Below are 17890 nucleotides of genomic sequence, written 5' to 3' on the forward strand. Positions count from 1 at the left end.
ATTCAAATTAGTAATGCATGGCTGCATCCCAGGTGGTAGATTTAGTGGCAGTTTCATTCAACTGTGCTGGAAAAGGAACTGATAAATGGTGGTATCATCATCGTATCTTGCTTGGGTAGCTGATCCGAGGTTATTCTTTGTTTTAAGTGCCAAGTGCACTTTCTTAATCGTGTTTGCCCGGGGCAGGGTGGCATTCAGACTAGTAGTACGAGTAGGTCACGGAACGAAATGGAATCTAGAATTCACGCCGAAGGTCAAGTGCTAAGGCCTTTGAGGTCATTTAACAGGAGGGAAACGTGCTGTTGCACTGTGCAACAATTTACAGAGAGAGTGGAAAGTAAGATGGAAGAAAGAGAAAATGAATGGAGGTACAGTAAAAGGAACAGAAGGGGTTGCAGCTTGTAAAAGGAACAGAAGGGGTTGCAGCTTGGGGACTAAGAAAAGCTACAAAGAACTTGTACTTCACATGTCATTATTTTTAAACTTAAATTATCCTCTTTCAGGGTTCGTCTGATCTCGCTGGCAGCGCAGAAGTTCATCTCCGACATCACGAACGACGCTTTGCAACACTGCAAGATGCGTGGGTCCCAGCAGTCCAGCAGCAAGACGAAGGGGAAGGACAAGAGATTCACTCTAACTATGGAGGACTTGACTCCTGTGTTGGCTGAATATGGTATCACAGTCAAGAAACCTCACTACTACATTTAAAGAACATAGCAAAAATTTTAGTAGTACTATCTAGTTCTCACGGGTGAGTGTGTCTGGGTGGCCGTGTACTAGTTTTCTAGTTTTGCGTGTAATGAAATTATCATATTTTAACGACTTAGCACTAGTTTTAGTAGTTTATTCATGTAACTTGATGTAGCTAAAAGTGGAGTATGTCTGAAATGACTTGAATCTTGACCAAATGTGGCACTGTAGAAGTGTCTTACAATTTCTGAGATTTTTTTTTAGCTTCTGACAGGTCGTAGTATGTATTCTAACAACATTTTGTATGGTTATTTATCATCGTAAAAACCAGGCCATACATTTTATATAGATCTGTAAATTTATGGACAGTAGAGTGCTGTATCTTTATTATGAAGCTGTATTTGTACCATAGATATGTAGTAACCATTATGAAATCCATGAAATGGGATATTGTAGGTCTGATGAAATAATAATAGACGTGCTTTTATATGTTAGATACAAGGCTCCTTTATGGAAAGATAATTATGCAAGTTTTTTTTTGGCAAATTGATATTTCTACTATGTTTTAGTTTCAAATAAAGGAACAAGGATTAGCAAAATGAATTCTGATTATCACTGTTTATTTTAAAAAACTATGAACAGTCATTATATACATATGTATAAGAAATGATTTGCTTTGTGTCAGAAGTCTTTGGTAATTCTGACTTTCTCTTCTTGACTATCACGATTTTCTTCTTGTGAATCTGTTCTGGAATTGTGACAATAAATGTTGATAGGGCTTAGGCATCTGAGAGGGCGTCTTTGGTATGCCACAAGCCTGCCGAAGCTGCGGATGCATCAGAGCCAGATTCTGGATGAGGGCGCACACACTTGAAGTTACCCAGTACAACACAACGCACTGTCAAAAAAATGAAGACAAAGCATTGTTACAGTAATTAGTAACAGTCATGACAGGTGACCTAGTTTTTTTTTATGGGTAAAGGTCATGTAAACTTAAAATTCTGTGACAAAAAAAAAAATTTTGGAAATACAGTGGACCCCGCCATATTTGTATTCTCAAGATTCATAGACTCGCCTATTCGCTGGTCTCTCTATGGATCATATCTACCAATTAATTGCAGAAAATTCACCTATTTGCTGTATTTTTCATTTAGAAATGTTCACTGTCTACTGTACCTACATATCAGTTTCATGACTAAATGCAGTTTTTGTGATAAAACTATTGAAATATTCAGGTTTAAGCATTTTTATAGGGGTTTTAAGTATTTGCAGATCTGAGCTTTTGGGGGGGAGGTCAGGACACATCCCCTACAAATATGGGGGTCCACTGTACGTATTTGCAAAGTGATCAACCAATTTTCATTAACCTGAGAGCTATTAAAATTCATGAGAGTCTAACTAAAAGCAGTAAAATTATATTTTTTCTATGGGAATACAAACCATAGCCTTTTATATACGAGTATCTCTCCATGAGAGCTGGAAACCGGTCAAGAACTTATTAACAAGGTAGTTAACAAATGTGAGGGACAGACTGCTGCGCTCTCGTCTGATGGTTGAAAGCTTGGTGGTGGTGGATGAGTAGTTGTCATTTCTACCTATTTTGTGTGTGTTTGTTGTCTTGAGTGAAATACCCCCATAATGTAAGTGCTTCTTATAGGGGTAATGGTGTACTCAAGCTTCCCCCCTTGCAAGGAATGTGCATTATGGGTCTCTCGTAGTGGATGAGGTTTGGGAAGAGGAGGAAGAACGACAGTGTTTGCCAGTATCAGCCAAACCCATCTAGCTCCTTCTTACCACCATCATCCATTCCTCTTCACTGTAAATGTTTCTCTCTCATGGATGAATAGCACTAGGCCTAAACCTAAAGCTGATCATGATCCCTAGCCCAAGGATGCAGTTTCTTCCTATGTAGGCGCTCCATCAACAGCCATGTTGCTCTTGGGCAATTCTGAATTTGACACTGATGTTCCTGGTTCCTGCAGTAAGACGTCACTGCCTTAGAACCTCAGGAAGATGTGGCCTTCCCTTAATTAATATCCCAGGGAGCCTGTCATTTGCTGCCTTCTTGGACAACCTGGTTAGGGAGAAGAGGGCTGTAACACTGGAGCCCTCAGTACAGTCCAGGGTTTGTCCTTTGCTGTCCTGGTTTCTTGTTTCTGCTAGAGAAGGGGACCCCAGGATATTCCTGTAGCTGTGGTTTTCCTGGTGGTGGATCCTCTTGTTGGTGCTTAGACACTTTAGTTTCAGCCTTGACCAGCCCTCTGGTGCATAAGGCAAGTGTGTACCTAGGAAGAAGTGCTGGCGATGTTCTCCCTCCTCCTGATCATCAGACTCATCTTCCTCTGCCCCATCCCTGGACTATGTCCTGCCCTGGAAGAAGGAAAAGAAGTTTAAAGCCTAGTGGAAGTGGTCCAGGGGGACCATTTCTACATGCTACCCCTGCTCCAGGGGCAGCGGAGGTACTCTTTCAACAGGTGATCGTTCTACCTTAAGCCAAACTGGGGCACTGATTTAACTAGACTTGTTGCCCGCTCTTACCTTGACTCACCATGAGCACTCAGGCTTGCATCAGGATTAGGCTATGCATTCTGCTTGCCCTGCTTAACCACAGTTGCATAAACTGCAGTATGGTAGGTGTGTGTGTGTGACAGCCCTTCTCGCCGCAGCCCCTTAGGGCCTCTTGAAAGAAGGGTATGCACAAACCATTTGCTCTGCTTGGGACTGGTCCACAGATCAGTCCTACGCTAGAAGTGGTGTTTGGTCTCCTTGGCCTTTTTCCAGAAGGTTGAAGGAGGAGCCCGCACTGTCTCCACTCTTGTAGCATTCGCTTTCTCTCCAGAGCATGTGCGTGTAGAGCGATCCTCATCGAGGAAGAAGTCCCCAGTGGCTTCTCCCACCCGTTTCATGCAGTTTGATACAAGCCCAGGAAAGGAGCAGGAGGAGCGGTGTGAAGGATCGTTCTTTTACCTTTCATTTGCAACAGATCAGAGCAGAAGGGGACCCTGGTCAAACTTACAATGCCATTCTGACATTGATTAGGCTGGTTCCTGTGTCTTCTTCCCATAGTAACCATCCATAGTGACCAAGCCTTCCCAACCAGCCATATGCCAACCAATTCAAGACTTGGTGACCCCACTTGAGTGTTTAAGGTCTTCAGAGTCCATCATCCAAGAGAAAAGCCTCTTGGCAAGTCTGTCCGACATATGACCTCTAACAGGCCTCTCGCCATCAAATTCCTTTAGCAGATATCTGTCCTGACCATAGAAAATTACTAACACAATTTCTGTCTGCTCTCAAGTGTTACAAATAGCCATGCCCTTAGTTCTTTCACTCCAAGAGATAGATCATTCAGCCCCACTAATCCTAAGAGGTCTTCTCACTAACCCGAGATATTATGATACCCTTTGGCATTCTCCTAAATGGAATCTTACTCTTAGCCCTTGCAGTTTCAGGCATCTGTTCAACAGACCCAAAGGAGTGTTTCCTTTGGGTCTGTTGAACAGATGCCTTCAATCAAGTAATACACAAGCAGCGACTATTTCATTTACCTTTCTCACAACACAACCGTTTCCTGTCAGATGCAGCCAGCAAGATTGGTTCTGATTTCTCTTTTCTTTGTATGTAGTGTATTATCTCCCACAACTGTCCACTCTAGTTAACAGAAACTAGTAAGGTCCTATCCTTTTTCCCAGTCCACAATGTTAGTGCTCTACCTCCTACTCTCTCAAATCATTCATCAGCTGACCAAGGGAGAATAAACAAAACAAAAAAAAAAGTTGAAGGGGCAGTGTAGTTTCTCCCATAGTAAGAACTTTCAGGCATTTTTTTCTTGCCTCTAGGCCCCTGGAGAGGTGATCAAATATCATCCAGCCTACCCCTTGCATCCTCATATACCCTTTTTATTTTGTGTGGCAAAGTAATTCCCATTCTCACCCTATACTCTTCCTACACAGGTGTCTGGTCCGTAATTCCACATTTTTCTCTTGTGAGCCAACTTTAGGTTACACATACTCAGCTAACAGCCCTATTAAATAACCCAAACTTGGAGTAATCTTAAGTCATCCTATGTGAAGATAGCATCCCAACTGGAGAGGTGATATCTTCCTCAATTACTCTTCAACTTTAGGAAAAAGTTTGTATAATATGTCAACTTTCTTTTGTTTAAACATTCTTACCATTCTCTCTCCCACTCACTAAGAATGGGTGCAGGCATCTGGAGCAAAACTTCTCCTGATAGCAGGAGGAGAGAGATGAAGGGTTTTCTACCTTACTAAAAGGGGATGTCTAGGCACTTGGTATATTCAAATCCCCTTTGTACCAAATAAATGTGCTTGGTTAACACTTTAAACTTAAACCTAAGGCTATTAAGGCAATGGTTTATCATCATATGCAAAAATGTTAAGACAATTTTCGTGGTGAAACTTGAGTGAACAACTTACCGAGGGCATAGTTGCAGCAAGAGGAATAATTGCAATACTGATGCCACGAAATACGTTCGTTAAAATAACCTGCATTCTCGATTTTGATACCCTGCTAAGTGCGTTGACCTGCAAAGAAATATTTTAAGTAAATTAATATAGAGGGTTCAAGATCATTAACCCTACGATGTAATTACTACATGCATACTTCATATTCAAATATAATTTTCTGAAGTTTTGGGACTACAAAACAAGTAAAAGTAAGAGGAAAGTTCAAATTTACATGACTAATAAAATATAAAATAGTAAATTCTAATTTTACTAAGGCATTAAATTTCATTAACTCATTTTTGTATGCCTGGAAAATATGTAAATATTCCCTGCATATGAATCTTTGCCTGTTTTAATATACACAACTCTGCCTGTTTGAGCTTTGCAATTGTGGCTAGAAAGCAGACTCAAGATCTCAAAGATTAAGAATGTTTGGTCAAGTGATGAGATGGGATGAGAAATGTGGTCAGAAAAGTCAAAGGTATTGTGGAAGTACCTGGAGTATCAAAACCTGCAGGAAGGCCAAGAATATTCATCGAACAAAAAAAAGTATAGATGAAAACCCAGATGGGACTTTATGCACAAAAACCACAAAATGGGGGACCTAGGACTTGAACCCTGGTAAAGGCAAAGGCTATGGTAAAAAAAAAATTTTTATGAAGAAATATATGTCAATGCATTCCTACTAGATTAAGGAAAATACTTTGCTGTATCCTGTAAAGTGCAACAATATAAAAATCTGATGACAGGGCGAGTCAAAAGTAGCAAAATTCTGACATATTTCCTGCTTTGAATTTGTCACCAAAACCTGACATATAATGTTGGTCCAAATTTGGCTAATCACTTGACTTGGAGGTGGGCCATGTGGCCTTTTCATCGAATATTTGAGTCAAATGAGTAAAACCAATCCAAAGATTACATAAATTCTAGTATATTTCAAGTGAAAAACCCCTCTTTACATAAAGAACCGCACTCTTTTAACTTCTTGTTTTCTGATTTATTGATAAAGGGTTTTATGAGATGTTAATAATCACTGACAGAACTATAAAGTACTGTGTTACATTAGAAAGTGTCTCGCCTATAATGGACTACTATTTTGATATGTTTCTTGTTCAAGCAGCTGAGTTCACAAAGCAAAAAACTGATTTACTGGAGCTTTAGCAAAAGCAATCCTACATTTTGAAAACTCTGTACTATTGTAAGCATGCCTCATATGAAGTTGACCATTAGCTGAATTACTGGTGTTTCCACAGACTTCTTACTAGCAAAAAATCTATTATTATTATTATTATTATTATTATTATTATTATTATCATTATTCAGAAGATGAAACCTGTTCATATGGAACAGCCCCACAGGGACCACTGACTTAAAATTCAAGTTTCCAAAGAATGTGGTGCTCATTGCAAAGTATGTAGTAGGAAGAGGTTAAGGAAATGCAGAAATAAGAGAGCTTAATTACTTAAAAAGAAAAAATAATTGATAAAAATGTATTAAAATGCAAGGAGAATAGCATTAGGAAAGTAAATACACTGCATCTTAAATTGAACTTCTGAGCGAATTCATTCAGGAGAGCCTTACCTCTGTGATGAGAAGGTTTGTGATCCCCATGGCAAAAGGTAAGATGAGGGAATGGTCGACTTCTATTAAATTTGGTATCCAGGAGACTCCGCCGGTGCTCAGCTCGAGATAGAGGATTTGGGCAGCTGCAGGGGAAGTAAAAATGTGCTTTCAGAATGCAAGCAATCGTTCCAGTTTAAAGAAAAGCAACATGAAGTTCTTTTGACTTTGTCTTCTTTGGTTTACAGAAAATTCACCTATGTGCAGTATTTTTCACTGGGAAATACGTATTCACTAATTATGCACCCTATCCTCAGACTAAATTACTTTTTATGGTAAAACTTAAACTACTCAGGTATAAGTATTTTTAGTTTTTTTTTTTTTTTGTGTTGGAAATATCGATATGGGGAGTTCTAAGCATTTTTAGAGTCTTAAGTATTTGTGGATTTTAGCAGTTCACAGGGGGTTGCAGTACACATTCCCTGTGATTATTGGGGTAGACTGATAATGTACTGTAAGAATTGAACAAAACAATCATTTCCATTCAGAGGTCTAGTTTCCACCCAGCTGACGAACCATTTACTCCATATAAACTGAAATGGCCCATTATTGACAAGCCGTCAAATACCAGGCCATGTCAGTTTCTGAAATTCAGAGAAATAATTGCATAGCTATTTGTACATCTAGATCTTGAGGCAAAGTAAACTTTCAGACCGAGATTTCTTTTTCCCACCCAATTCGCTTTTCTGCCTTGAGAGGCCATCTTAGTCCTTCTGCAATGATGTTTTGGGAGTCCAACAGATCTTCTTCACTTCAGTAACTAAAAGCTTGCTGCTCCCACCTTCTAACCTTATGACTAAGACTGCTAAATCTATTTCCCCTCCTTTCAACACCACATCTCTCAGGTACTTCAATTATATGTGAACTTCCCAGCGCACTCCAGCCAAGGATCACAGTATTTTGTAGGCCTACCTATCTACAGTATGTAGTAGTCCCTTTTTTCTTGTACGAATAAAGATTAAACTCCCTGACATAATTATCCCAACACCATTGCCATACTTATTCAGACCTTCATTCCCACATCTTTTTCTTTTAACAGAATTTCATTTTTTCCACAGCTATTTTGTTTGTTAAACCTTTATGCTTTCACAAGAGCTTTGCTTGTTTTTATGAGATATATGGCCTCATTATTAGATTTAAAGTTTCGTGAATTTAAAAAAAATCGGTTCCAATACTATTTTTTTTTTTTTTCATTCTAAGCCATGAGTTTAGTAACCACAAAATTCAAGAACATAAAAAATCTTTGGCAAGCCAATTGTTACCCTGAAAATTATGCAAATTAAAGTATGTTCACAGTGTTCAAGTTTTACAAAACTTAAATGGCACCTACAGAAACTTAAATACAGTTTTCTGTCACTTATGATGTCTTAAAACATTTATAAAAGTTTTACATTTACAGTGACTTGGGAAACTTGGTCCAAGGTAAGATTTCTCATCAAGGTATGCAGGAGATTAGTACAAGTGTCGACTATCCCAAAAAAGTTATACTATATTAAAGCAAAAAAACACCGTCACATACCCGTATCCTGGTGAGGCATCATCGACGCCATGTTCCGTAACGATACGGACATCCCAACCCACAGTGGGATCTGGAACCAAAGGACCAAACTTGCTTTAAACGGGTGACAATTCTCCCTGATGATCAGCTCCTTCCGCAACTTCCTTAACTGAAACACAATCAACATGAGTTGCCTAAAATTGCAATTCTTATCACAGCTTATTCTACTCTTATATGTGTACAAAGTACAGGACTGATTCCAATAGCCTTTTAAGCATCAGTTCATGATGTGTGACTGTAAATAATGCTCATGTATTCATAAACAAACCATTTGCTTACAAAGGCAAATGAATTGGACAGCAGGTCTTGGACTTGCTCTCTTTGAATTTTCAGCTAAAAACCTTTATGAATAGAATCAACAGACTCGTCATCATATATTATCACACCATTGTTCTTCCCATTGGAGTACTGTGTCGTTCGCTGTTCTTAGATCCATGTCTGAATAAGTGGGCCCTAGCGGGCAACTACACAAGATGTGATTCATATTTTGGATTGGTTCCCCACAAGGGCATTCAGCACCATTTGTGTAACCCCATCTCTGCACCTCAGTGGCGTGGTTGGTATGGTGTTGGCATGCCACCTCGGTGGCTGTGAGTTCGATACTCGAGCATTCCAGTGAGGAGTGAGAGATGTGTATTATTGGTGATAGAAGTTCACTCTCGACGTGGTTCAGAAGTCATGAAAAGCCGTTGGTCACGTTGCTGAATAACCACTGATTCCAAGCAACATAAAATCACCATACAAACAAACAAAAGTAACCCAATCTCTGGTGGTTATCCCCTGTCCTACCATGCACCCTACCCTAGTCAACAGACATATAAACCAGTTAAGTTATAGGAAACGGTGATATATCAATACTATGTATTAATGAATAGTAAATAAAGCCAATACACCTGAAATTCAGGAAAAATAAGCAGAGAGCAAGAATGAATTTGCTACCCTCTCACATATTTGGATATCAGAGGATTCCACAACTGCACAAGGCAAACTTTTTCTAGTTTAGTGGTAGCCAAGACAAAATTACCCAACTGAGAGCTGTAGTATTACACCAGATGGTAGGGAACGACACACTGTCTACAGCAGTAACCTACCTAGAGGAGCGAGATGAAAACCCTAAGAAGGTTTAGTTCTTAACTGATCTTGCTCTCATCTTATACGAAAGCGCCTCAGTGGCGTGGTTGGTATGGTGTTGGCGTGCCACCTTGGTGGCAGTGAGTTTGATTCTTGGGCATTCCACTGAGGAGTGAGAGTTGTGTATTTCTGGTGATAGAAGTTCACTATCGACGTGGTTCGGAAGTCACTTAAAGCCGTTGGTCCCGTTGACGAATAACCACTGGTTCCGTGCAATATGAAAACACCATACAAACAAACATCTTATGAGAACGTAGAATCCCTCGGAGTTCTGGCATTTTAAGTCTGGCTAGTTATTGGTAAGTGTAATCTTGAATCTGGCTGATTGCCAAAAAAGGTAGGAATTAAAGTTTGCAGGAGGAAGCAAGGCAGTGACAGGAAGGATGAAAGTACCCGACTACCACCAACCGGTAACGTTAAACCATGCGTCTATGTATTCACATGTATGTATGTACCAAGGTATTTGTTGCTTAAGTCCTAAACCTTATAAATACAAACTTTTAAAGGCCATTCATCTGCAGAAAAAGCCTCAAAATAATGAAGTGCACATAAAAAAAATTTTTAAAACATACATAAGGTAACCATCAATGCAAACGTTTGACCTGGTAAACAAAAAAACAAACTTGACAAAAGCTGAAGTAAAGAAAAAAAAAAGATCAAACTTCATGAATTAATTCTAATAAGGTGAAGATATGATTTTTACTTTTTAACTACTTGAACGACACCAATGAAATTTTCCTGCAAACTTGCTTATTGTTTTTAAATGTATTACAATACATACACTACATACAATCACCTTCATATTATCATAAAACTAGCTTTATAATTATGAAAAATAAACTTATAATAAGTATGCCACAAAAGACAAACATTGCTAAGTCCATAATTATGCAGTGTGTAAATATTCACAGGTGAAACCTGGACTCCCTTAATTGATTAAAATCTTTTCTAAGCAAATTATGGTTCTTTTGGAGATAGATAAATAAAGAGATGACAAAGTAACTAAGATTCTTTGGCATTGGGGACTCGCAATGACAAGGATGTTTATGCTTTATTAAGACCTCTGACATGAAACATGAATAATAATTTATGTCCATCAGCTCCTGCCATGCCTGAAAAGGATCTGAAGGAATTATCTGAAAGGTATAGAGTTGTATCCTGAATATGAAATCAGTGTTTCTGTCCAAGTTAAATGCATGCCCTTCAGGACGTAGGGGCTTAAGGGAGGTTGCTTCGATATTTGTCACCAGCCACGATGCCTTCTCAAGAAGCTCACAGAAATACATCAGAGCAAAAGGCACAGGAAAAGGTCCCACACAGTATGTAAGCTTTTCATGGTATGCTTACCTTGTCCGACTTTCTAAAAAGGGGAAAACAGTTCTGAAGCTTCTATGCAACTGAACTTGAGGGACTTAGGTGACGACTACCTTACATTCCATGATGGCCCCTAGAGTGGGAGAGGGGTTGCTTGGGTGATTAGATATCTAGCAGCCTTGTCAGAAAAATTGCTTTGCTGCTGAAGAAGGCTGGATCACAACGGAAGTTCTCCAAAAAAAGGTCTGTCAGAAGGGAATGAGCTGAATATAATGAGTGACCAAGTCACTGCAACTACTGAGTATCACTCCAGGGTTTGTCACTCACCATCATCCAATCCAGTGCAGATGCCATCAGAGGAAAAGCAAAGACTTCTGTAATGAAACACGCTGCCTTATTCCTTAAAAGTTAGCCTCAAAATGGGTACAATCATTCATAGTTGTGAGGATAATACACTGCGGCTGCTTTACTTACTTTTCCTCTAAAGCACAGAAAGAATGGATAACCATCAGCTGATACTTTTAGGTCTCCATCTCAGCTAATTTGGGCAATGAAAACTATGACATCATGGAAGGGGAGGGTGGGTTATCTTACAAGTAAGACTCAAGACTGCTTCTGTTTATAATTCCATTCTCTGATAATAGTTCACAATAGCAGAACATGGGTAAAAACACAAGATTTGTAGATTGAATGGGCCTGGTTATGTATATAAGTGTACTTCACACAATAACGATAATCCATCCTACAATTACTGAAAGATACTTTGTAATAAATACTCAACATTAAACCTGAAACTTTCTTTAGAAATGCTTTCATTATTTCAACATTAACCTATCTGCTATCTGACATTTCCAAATATACAAGAACTCACAGATCTGTGGAACATATATCGAGCGTGGGTCTGAGTCCAACCAAACTTCTTGGTGGCAAGAGCAGTCTCTCTCCCTAGCTCCTTGGCTAACACATCTAGTTCTCCTTTCAGGTTTTCAACTTTGGATAATATGTAATTCTGGAAAATAAGAAATATCAAGACAATCTTAAGAACAACCATATGATTATATGATGTATGAAATACTGATCATCTTATTACGGCACAGTATTGACATTCATCTTACAGGCATTAAGAATTAATGGACTGATGACTTTACACAATATATATAATCTTAATTTATATTTTTCCTAGGTACACAAACCACAGCCTTTTCATGTAGAAATATTCCTCTGCCGATTCTGGAATTGGTTGTTGAAACCTGGTTCCTTCAGCATCAGGGACAAAGTGGGGTGGTTGAGGTGGCAATATATGATAAAAGACTGAGTTTTAAATATGCAAATAATACAAATTACTTTAAAGTATGGAATCTGATCCTAAAGAAGTACAACCAAACACTTTTTTTGTAAGACACGAAGGTGGGAGTTCATCTTTCTAAGATTACTCCTCTAGAGCTGGACTCATCAGGGAATAATCTTAAGAGATCTCAATCATGAAAAAATCTCCTCTGGCATAAAAACAGCGGTGGAAGGAGCATCCCTGATCTCCTAAACAATAAGGAACTGCCTGACCAGGATATCAGACCATTCACACGGCCCAAACCGCCGAGGACGAGCTGGGGACAATGCAACCTAAGGAATTGTCTCACTTTCAGAGCATACCCAAAGGTGAGCTCTATCAAGATGCATACCCTCCCCAGACAGAGGAAGAGACACAGAAAGGGCAGGGAGAAAAGAACCAGACGAGTTTGGTGGTAGTGTCAGTGGGAGAGTAATCCCCCCTCTCCCCACCCCAAACAGTGACAAAGCCAACCAAACACTTCTTATATCTCCTCTTTTTTATTAAACCTCTCCCATTGCAAAGGTAACCATTTCAAACACTTCTTGCTAGGGGAGATAGGACTAAAGATCCAAACCCTACAGGAAATAAGAAGAGATAAAAAGCACCTACAAACTGTCTCACACCCATCGCAATATCTTTGTAATTGTTTCTTTTCCATGATCTTTATTTAAGCAAAAAATGCTAAAATCAACAAAGCTAGGGGTAAGTTTCAACTGAACCCAACAAAAAGGGCAGCAGAACATCCACACCTCAAGGTGGTTGAAGGAAAAGTGTTCAGTTGTAGCAGGCAAAAAAGGTTATTCCCTACTCACACCCCCATGATTAACTGTTAACTACCTCGTACATAAAAGGTGATGGTTTGTATACCTGTAGAAGTATGTTTTCTTCAACAATACTAAAGACCTACTTCAAAGTGTATGAACACAGGAACCATTGTAATAAATAACAATGATAAAAAACTCACCTGATAAACCGCGAGTGGAAAAGTCAAAAGGCCCCTCAGCATTATGGTGGAAATGATGATGGACGACCACCATGGGATGTGCAGGGAATCGTGGATAACCTGTAAGCCACTCATCAGCCCCTCAACAAACCGAGACTCAGCTAAGGATTGAAACCAAGATGCCTGGAAGATGGTAAGACTTTCGAGCCATGCCATGGAGAGATCTCTTTTTGACACTGCATTTGTCGCACTGACTGTGAGGAAGCTACTCAGGAGATCATTCTCCCTTCTTTGGTATGAATTTACACTACGTACAAGACTGTGGTATGAACAAGACTGGTTCATGGTCAGGATAGACGTCTGCGTCGGTAAGAGGACTCCATTTCTAACCAATAAAACAGGAACCTTCTGGTTTACAGGAGCAAAGCGTCTTATACTGCCATTAGAGAGTTTTCTGTTACCATGAGTTATACCATCACTCTTCCCCTTAAGAACAACTGAATTTCGAGATAAGCCAATCGCTGCAAGTCCTCTGAGATAGGTCTGGGGTACGGCACCCTTCTGGAGTTGCCTGAGAATGTCCTTTGTTAGCAACATGTCCCAAGACATCAAAACCTGAAATGAAACATGAAAAATTAGACTAACTACACTATAACTGTTCAAGATTTATGGTATACTAACTAAAAGTATATTAATAACACTTGTTTTTCAGTTATTTCCAATCATATTCGGGCTTAAAAATTTTACTGAAGCCTCAAAAAGTGCAGTACACCTACTAGCATGTCTGTGCAGCAATGGCATCATTACCAAGACCCTTAATGTTTTATATTTACACAGCATCAATTAATTAACTGTTTATTAGTGTCATTCCAATTTGCTAAAGGGTCTAGTAACATAAACTTTGGCAATAGTTATACTCCTTCAGTTAGTGCACAGTAAAAGGTGTTTTAGCTTTCAAATGGAAAGGGTACAGATCGTTTTATTTTCTATTAAATATAAAAGTTATTCCAAGCATTTGTAGGTAAAAAAAAAATGAACAGAAATAAAGTAAGAATGCCACAAAATGATTTTTTTATGGAAGCTGTTACAAACGTCAGTTAAGCACCATTTGGATCAAAGGCATATTTCAGTAGTACCATTCTACTTTGATGCTATAACTCAATACTGAAATTTTTATGTTGTGCTCTTAAGTTTCTTAATATACTTGATATAAAAATCATACTAAAATATAAAATTTATTGTCACCAAGATATTCATCATCTTTTGCTAATGCTCAACTTCCATTACCATGAGGGTTGGTAATAAACATGGCCCTCATGGCAGTGGTTGTGGTATCAAGGTAAAAATTTATGGTAATTCTAAACAAAAGCCCTGAACGGAGATATAATTTATAAATATAATTTTTTTACTGAAAACCATAGAAAGGTATATATACATATATATAAAACAGCGCAGGTGAGACTATTTGGGAAAGTTGCTGTCTTTGTTTATGTTTTTACGATCACCCTCAAGGGCCTGGAACTACACATGGCATCTCGCAGAGCTTTTCTGTTAAATTACAAATCATTTATTTATATTTCTACTGGAATGGGTAAAACTTGACATTTTTGTGTGCAGCTTAGTTCCCACCAATCTCTGACAAGAATATTCACTGTCTTTTGTTTATGCTTGCATTTTTGCTTATGTTTATGAGATTTACTGTTTTCTGCTAATGTAATTGTGTTCTTCCTTAAGGGACTGGTACTGAACACGGTGCACATTTTGCATATAAACCAATACAGGCAGTCCACGGGTTACAACGGGGGTTCCGTTCTTGAGACGCGTCGTAAGCCGAAAATCGTCGTAAGCCGGAACATTGTCAAAAACCCTAAGAAAGCCTTACTTTTAATGCTTTAGGTGCATTCAAAACTATGTAAACTGCATTCTTATTGCATTTTTCATCAAAAACTTTAAATAATGATTATTTTGCATTTTTGGTGTCATATTTCATCTGACAGATCAGCGTTTGTAGGCGTCGTAACACTGGAACATGCGTTGTAACCTTGGAACACGCATCGTAACCCTGGAAATAATTTCTGATGAATGTAATTGAAAAGCGTCGTAACCTCGGAACGTCGTAAGCCGAGTGGGAGTGAATGCAGAGTAGGGGTTCAGGGCTACTGTAAGCCTAGTAGACATTTCTGCAGCAGATATTTCAGAAGGGATATAACCTGGCCAGACTTAACCCTTACCTAACCTCACCTTCGACACTGTGTCCTAACCTGGCTGGAGTGAGGGGGAGGAGCTCGCCCAAAATAACTCATGACCCCTTACTTAGTATGCTGCAATTTTACCCTTAGCCTAACCTTAACTTATCATAGGGTGTCATGGCCTGACCTGACCCAACCTGGGGGAGGAGTACAATTACCGTCCGTGAATCCCCCTGAAAAAACCCAAAACCAACGGAAAAATCGTGATAATAACCTGGAATTGTATCCTTAGCCTAACCTCCCCTTCAGCTTACCTATCATAAGGTATTGTGGCCTGACCTGACCTGACCAGGGGGAGGAATAAGACTGCCATTCATGAACCCCTTCTGAAAAAATACCCAACCCCAACGGAAAAACCGTAATCATAACCTGGAATCTTACTCCTATCCTAAGCTTCCCTTAACCTAACCTATCATAGGATGTCGAGGCCTGACCTAACCTGGGGGGAGAGGGGTACAATAGACCTTCCATGTAACCGCCGCCCAAAAAACACGAACGAAAAATCGTGGTGTTAGCCTTGGATTTTACTGTTAGGATAACCTTCCCTCCTTAGGTGTCATGGCCTGACATGACCTGACCTGCAGGGAGGGTGAGGGAGAATTCCCCTTCCCTTTGACGCCCTCCACCTACGAAAAAATCGTTCATAGGATAAAGTTTGAGCAAATATTTTGCAATAATATCCTAGACTGACCCCATCCTGAAACGCTAATGACCTCAGGTCAAACGGCAGTCTAAAAGGTCACTAGCTTAGACGAATTTACGCTTAATTAGAACCATAATATGGCTGAATTAACACCTAAAATTAAATTTTTTTATGACTAAATATAATTATTACGTGGTAAAATAACCCATAAAACTGTCAAAAATAAGAATATACCTAATACCGGTAATATTGTTAGACTTCACGAGCCAATGTTTACATTCGGTGACTTATCTCCCGGGCGTTGACATCCGGATTGAGTTAGGTTTCTTTAAAAGGCTGAAGATATTTTACAATTTATAGATTTTAATACAATATAATTATTTTAATAATGTTTATTAATTATTTATACTTTATTTAATCATATTTATAACGGAAAATGACTCGTATATATCAAAATAACAATAACTCTTATATGAAGCAATACATACAGCTAACCTGTTGGTCCGAAATGCCATTCCCCGCTACAGACGACACAAATGGACAATCATTCGTCACGAATAGATTGTCAAGATGCCAAGATTCCGGTGTGAGACGTTACGTACCATTCTCGAGCTTGGCCAAAGGTAGAAAAGTATTTATATTATGCATTATTCATGCAGAGGCAAATGTTGAGTGCGGCTGGGCTCGGGCTGGACGATGGTAAATAGTAACTTGAATGTCATGGGAAAGTATGAATACATATTATTATTATTATTATTATTATTATTATTATTATTATTATTAAGCTTACAAAACCTGTAGGCATAGCTGTCCGCCCTCAAAGAACAGCTTTATGTGAGATTAAACCATGATGGGACGCCAAGCCCACATTACCAGGCCTATGGAACAGCAATATAGTTTCTTACTAGGAGAATTACATTTTTTTTCTGTCTCTCACAAGGCACATAACCCCTGGAAAAAATTGTATAATATTAAAACAGCACATATAAAAGCAATTCAATGCTTTGTAGAAAAATAACCCCTGGAAAAAATGGTATAATATTAAAACAGCACATATAAAAGCAATTCAATGCTTTGTAGAAAAATAGATGGGTTACAAAAAAACAAGGTTAGTAATTGTAATAATCCTAATCTGGAATTACAGACGAAAAACTTGGCTTGAGCGCCACAACGGAATAAGTATCTGTCAGGATGATGACCCTAGATGGGAGAATATGCCCTTCTTGGCTGGCTGACCGAGCTCAGAGGTCCACTTCGGAATTCTTTTTGCCCTTTTTAACATCTTGAAGCACTTACCTTTGCGCAGCAAAGCCAGCTAGACCTAAACCAATCAGTTATGCTGTACTGGCTATATAGTTGCTCTCTGTCACCCTTTCATGGCACTATTCCTGCGAATTAAATAATGTATATTTTATCTTTCTCGAACAGGCAGCTGATACGTAAGTTGAAAGCTAACTGGCACACTGGCCAAGATGACTTCATAGTAGGACATTGTGTGAGATAATAAGCTTATCTGATTGATTTGTGGCCACTAAAACTCGCATCGCAACATCTTGTGAGGTATGTGCTCAAAAAGGTACTACATCCATTAACGTACCTGCACTACAATCTCCTCCTCACTATATTGTCTCTTTTCCAAGTATATTTATGGCCATTTTTCTTTAGAAATCATTTATTCTCATCACTACACTTCAGAAGACGTCCTCCATTATCACTATTCCAGGAACTCCTTGCTTACCCAAAATGCCATCTTGCCCCATCAACTACTTTTGCGCTAAAACCACCTAGCACAACCATCCATGCACGTCCCACAAAAGAGCAAGGTGTGGATTAAGGTTCTCATGTCATGGCCTTATCAGCCAACGACGAAGCATTGAAGGACGCTGGCTGTGGACAGTGCGTGAAAGGGTGGTCACCAGAAATGCCTGATGTCATTGGCATGT

General features: G+C 39.1%; 2 protein-coding genes across 7 annotated transcripts in view; one reads left to right on the forward strand and one right to left on the reverse strand.

Moving 5' to 3' along the window:
* LOC135204909 (transcription initiation factor TFIID subunit 10-like) overlaps positions 1-1289 on the forward strand; it is an 85161-nt gene extending 83872 nt beyond the window's left edge. For both annotated transcript variants that reach the window (XM_064235165.1, XM_064235164.1), the window contains exon 5: positions 504-1289. In XM_064235165.1, the coding sequence (XP_064091235.1) occupies positions 504-708 (205 nt within the window). In that variant the 3' untranslated portion in view covers positions 709-1289. The remainder of the gene's footprint in view (positions 1-503) is intronic.
* On the reverse strand, positions 1070-17842 carry LOC135204906 (cytochrome c oxidase assembly protein COX18, mitochondrial-like). 5 transcript variants are annotated; one of them, XM_064235155.1, is made up of 8 exons: positions 17545-17842; positions 17244-17335; positions 13077-13670; positions 11654-11791; positions 8299-8446; positions 6741-6865; positions 5130-5237; positions 1070-1588 (listed from the first exon to the last, which is right to left on the reverse strand). In XM_064235155.1, exons 3-8 carry the CDS (start codon positions 13662-13664, stop codon positions 1412-1414), a joined length of 1284 nt encoding a protein of 427 aa, XP_064091225.1. In that variant the 5' UTR covers positions 13665-13670; positions 17244-17335; positions 17545-17842; the 3' UTR covers positions 1070-1411. The 5 variants fall into 5 exon arrangements, with proteins under 5 accessions (XP_064091225.1, XP_064091227.1, XP_064091223.1 ...); XM_064235157.1 differs by lacking the exon at positions 17545-17842 and having other exon boundaries at positions 17244-17362; XM_064235153.1 differs by lacking the exons at positions 17244-17335; positions 17545-17842 and adding an exon at positions 16436-16555.
* Positions 17843-17890: the final 48 nt, after the last annotated feature.

This window comes from Macrobrachium nipponense, chromosome 47, assembly GCF_015104395.2.
Source record: "Macrobrachium nipponense isolate FS-2020 chromosome 47, ASM1510439v2, whole genome shotgun sequence".
In the NCBI taxonomy this organism is placed as follows: Eukaryota; Metazoa; Arthropoda; class Malacostraca; order Decapoda; family Palaemonidae; genus Macrobrachium; species Macrobrachium nipponense.

Excerpts from the sequence above, each read along its gene's own strand:
- LOC135204906 (XM_064235153.1), bottom strand. The coding sequence starts at position 16,462 with ATGGCATTTCGGACCAACAGGTTAGCT. Across the intron at positions 13,671-16,435 it reads TTCGGACCAACAGGTTAGCT|GTTTTGATGTCTTGGGACAT; the intron begins GTATGTATTGCT and ends GTTTCATTTCAG. Across the intron at positions 6,866-8,298 it reads GATGCCTCACCAGGATACGG|CTGCCCAAATCCTCTATCTC; the intron begins GTATGTGACGGT and ends CTTCCCCTGCAG.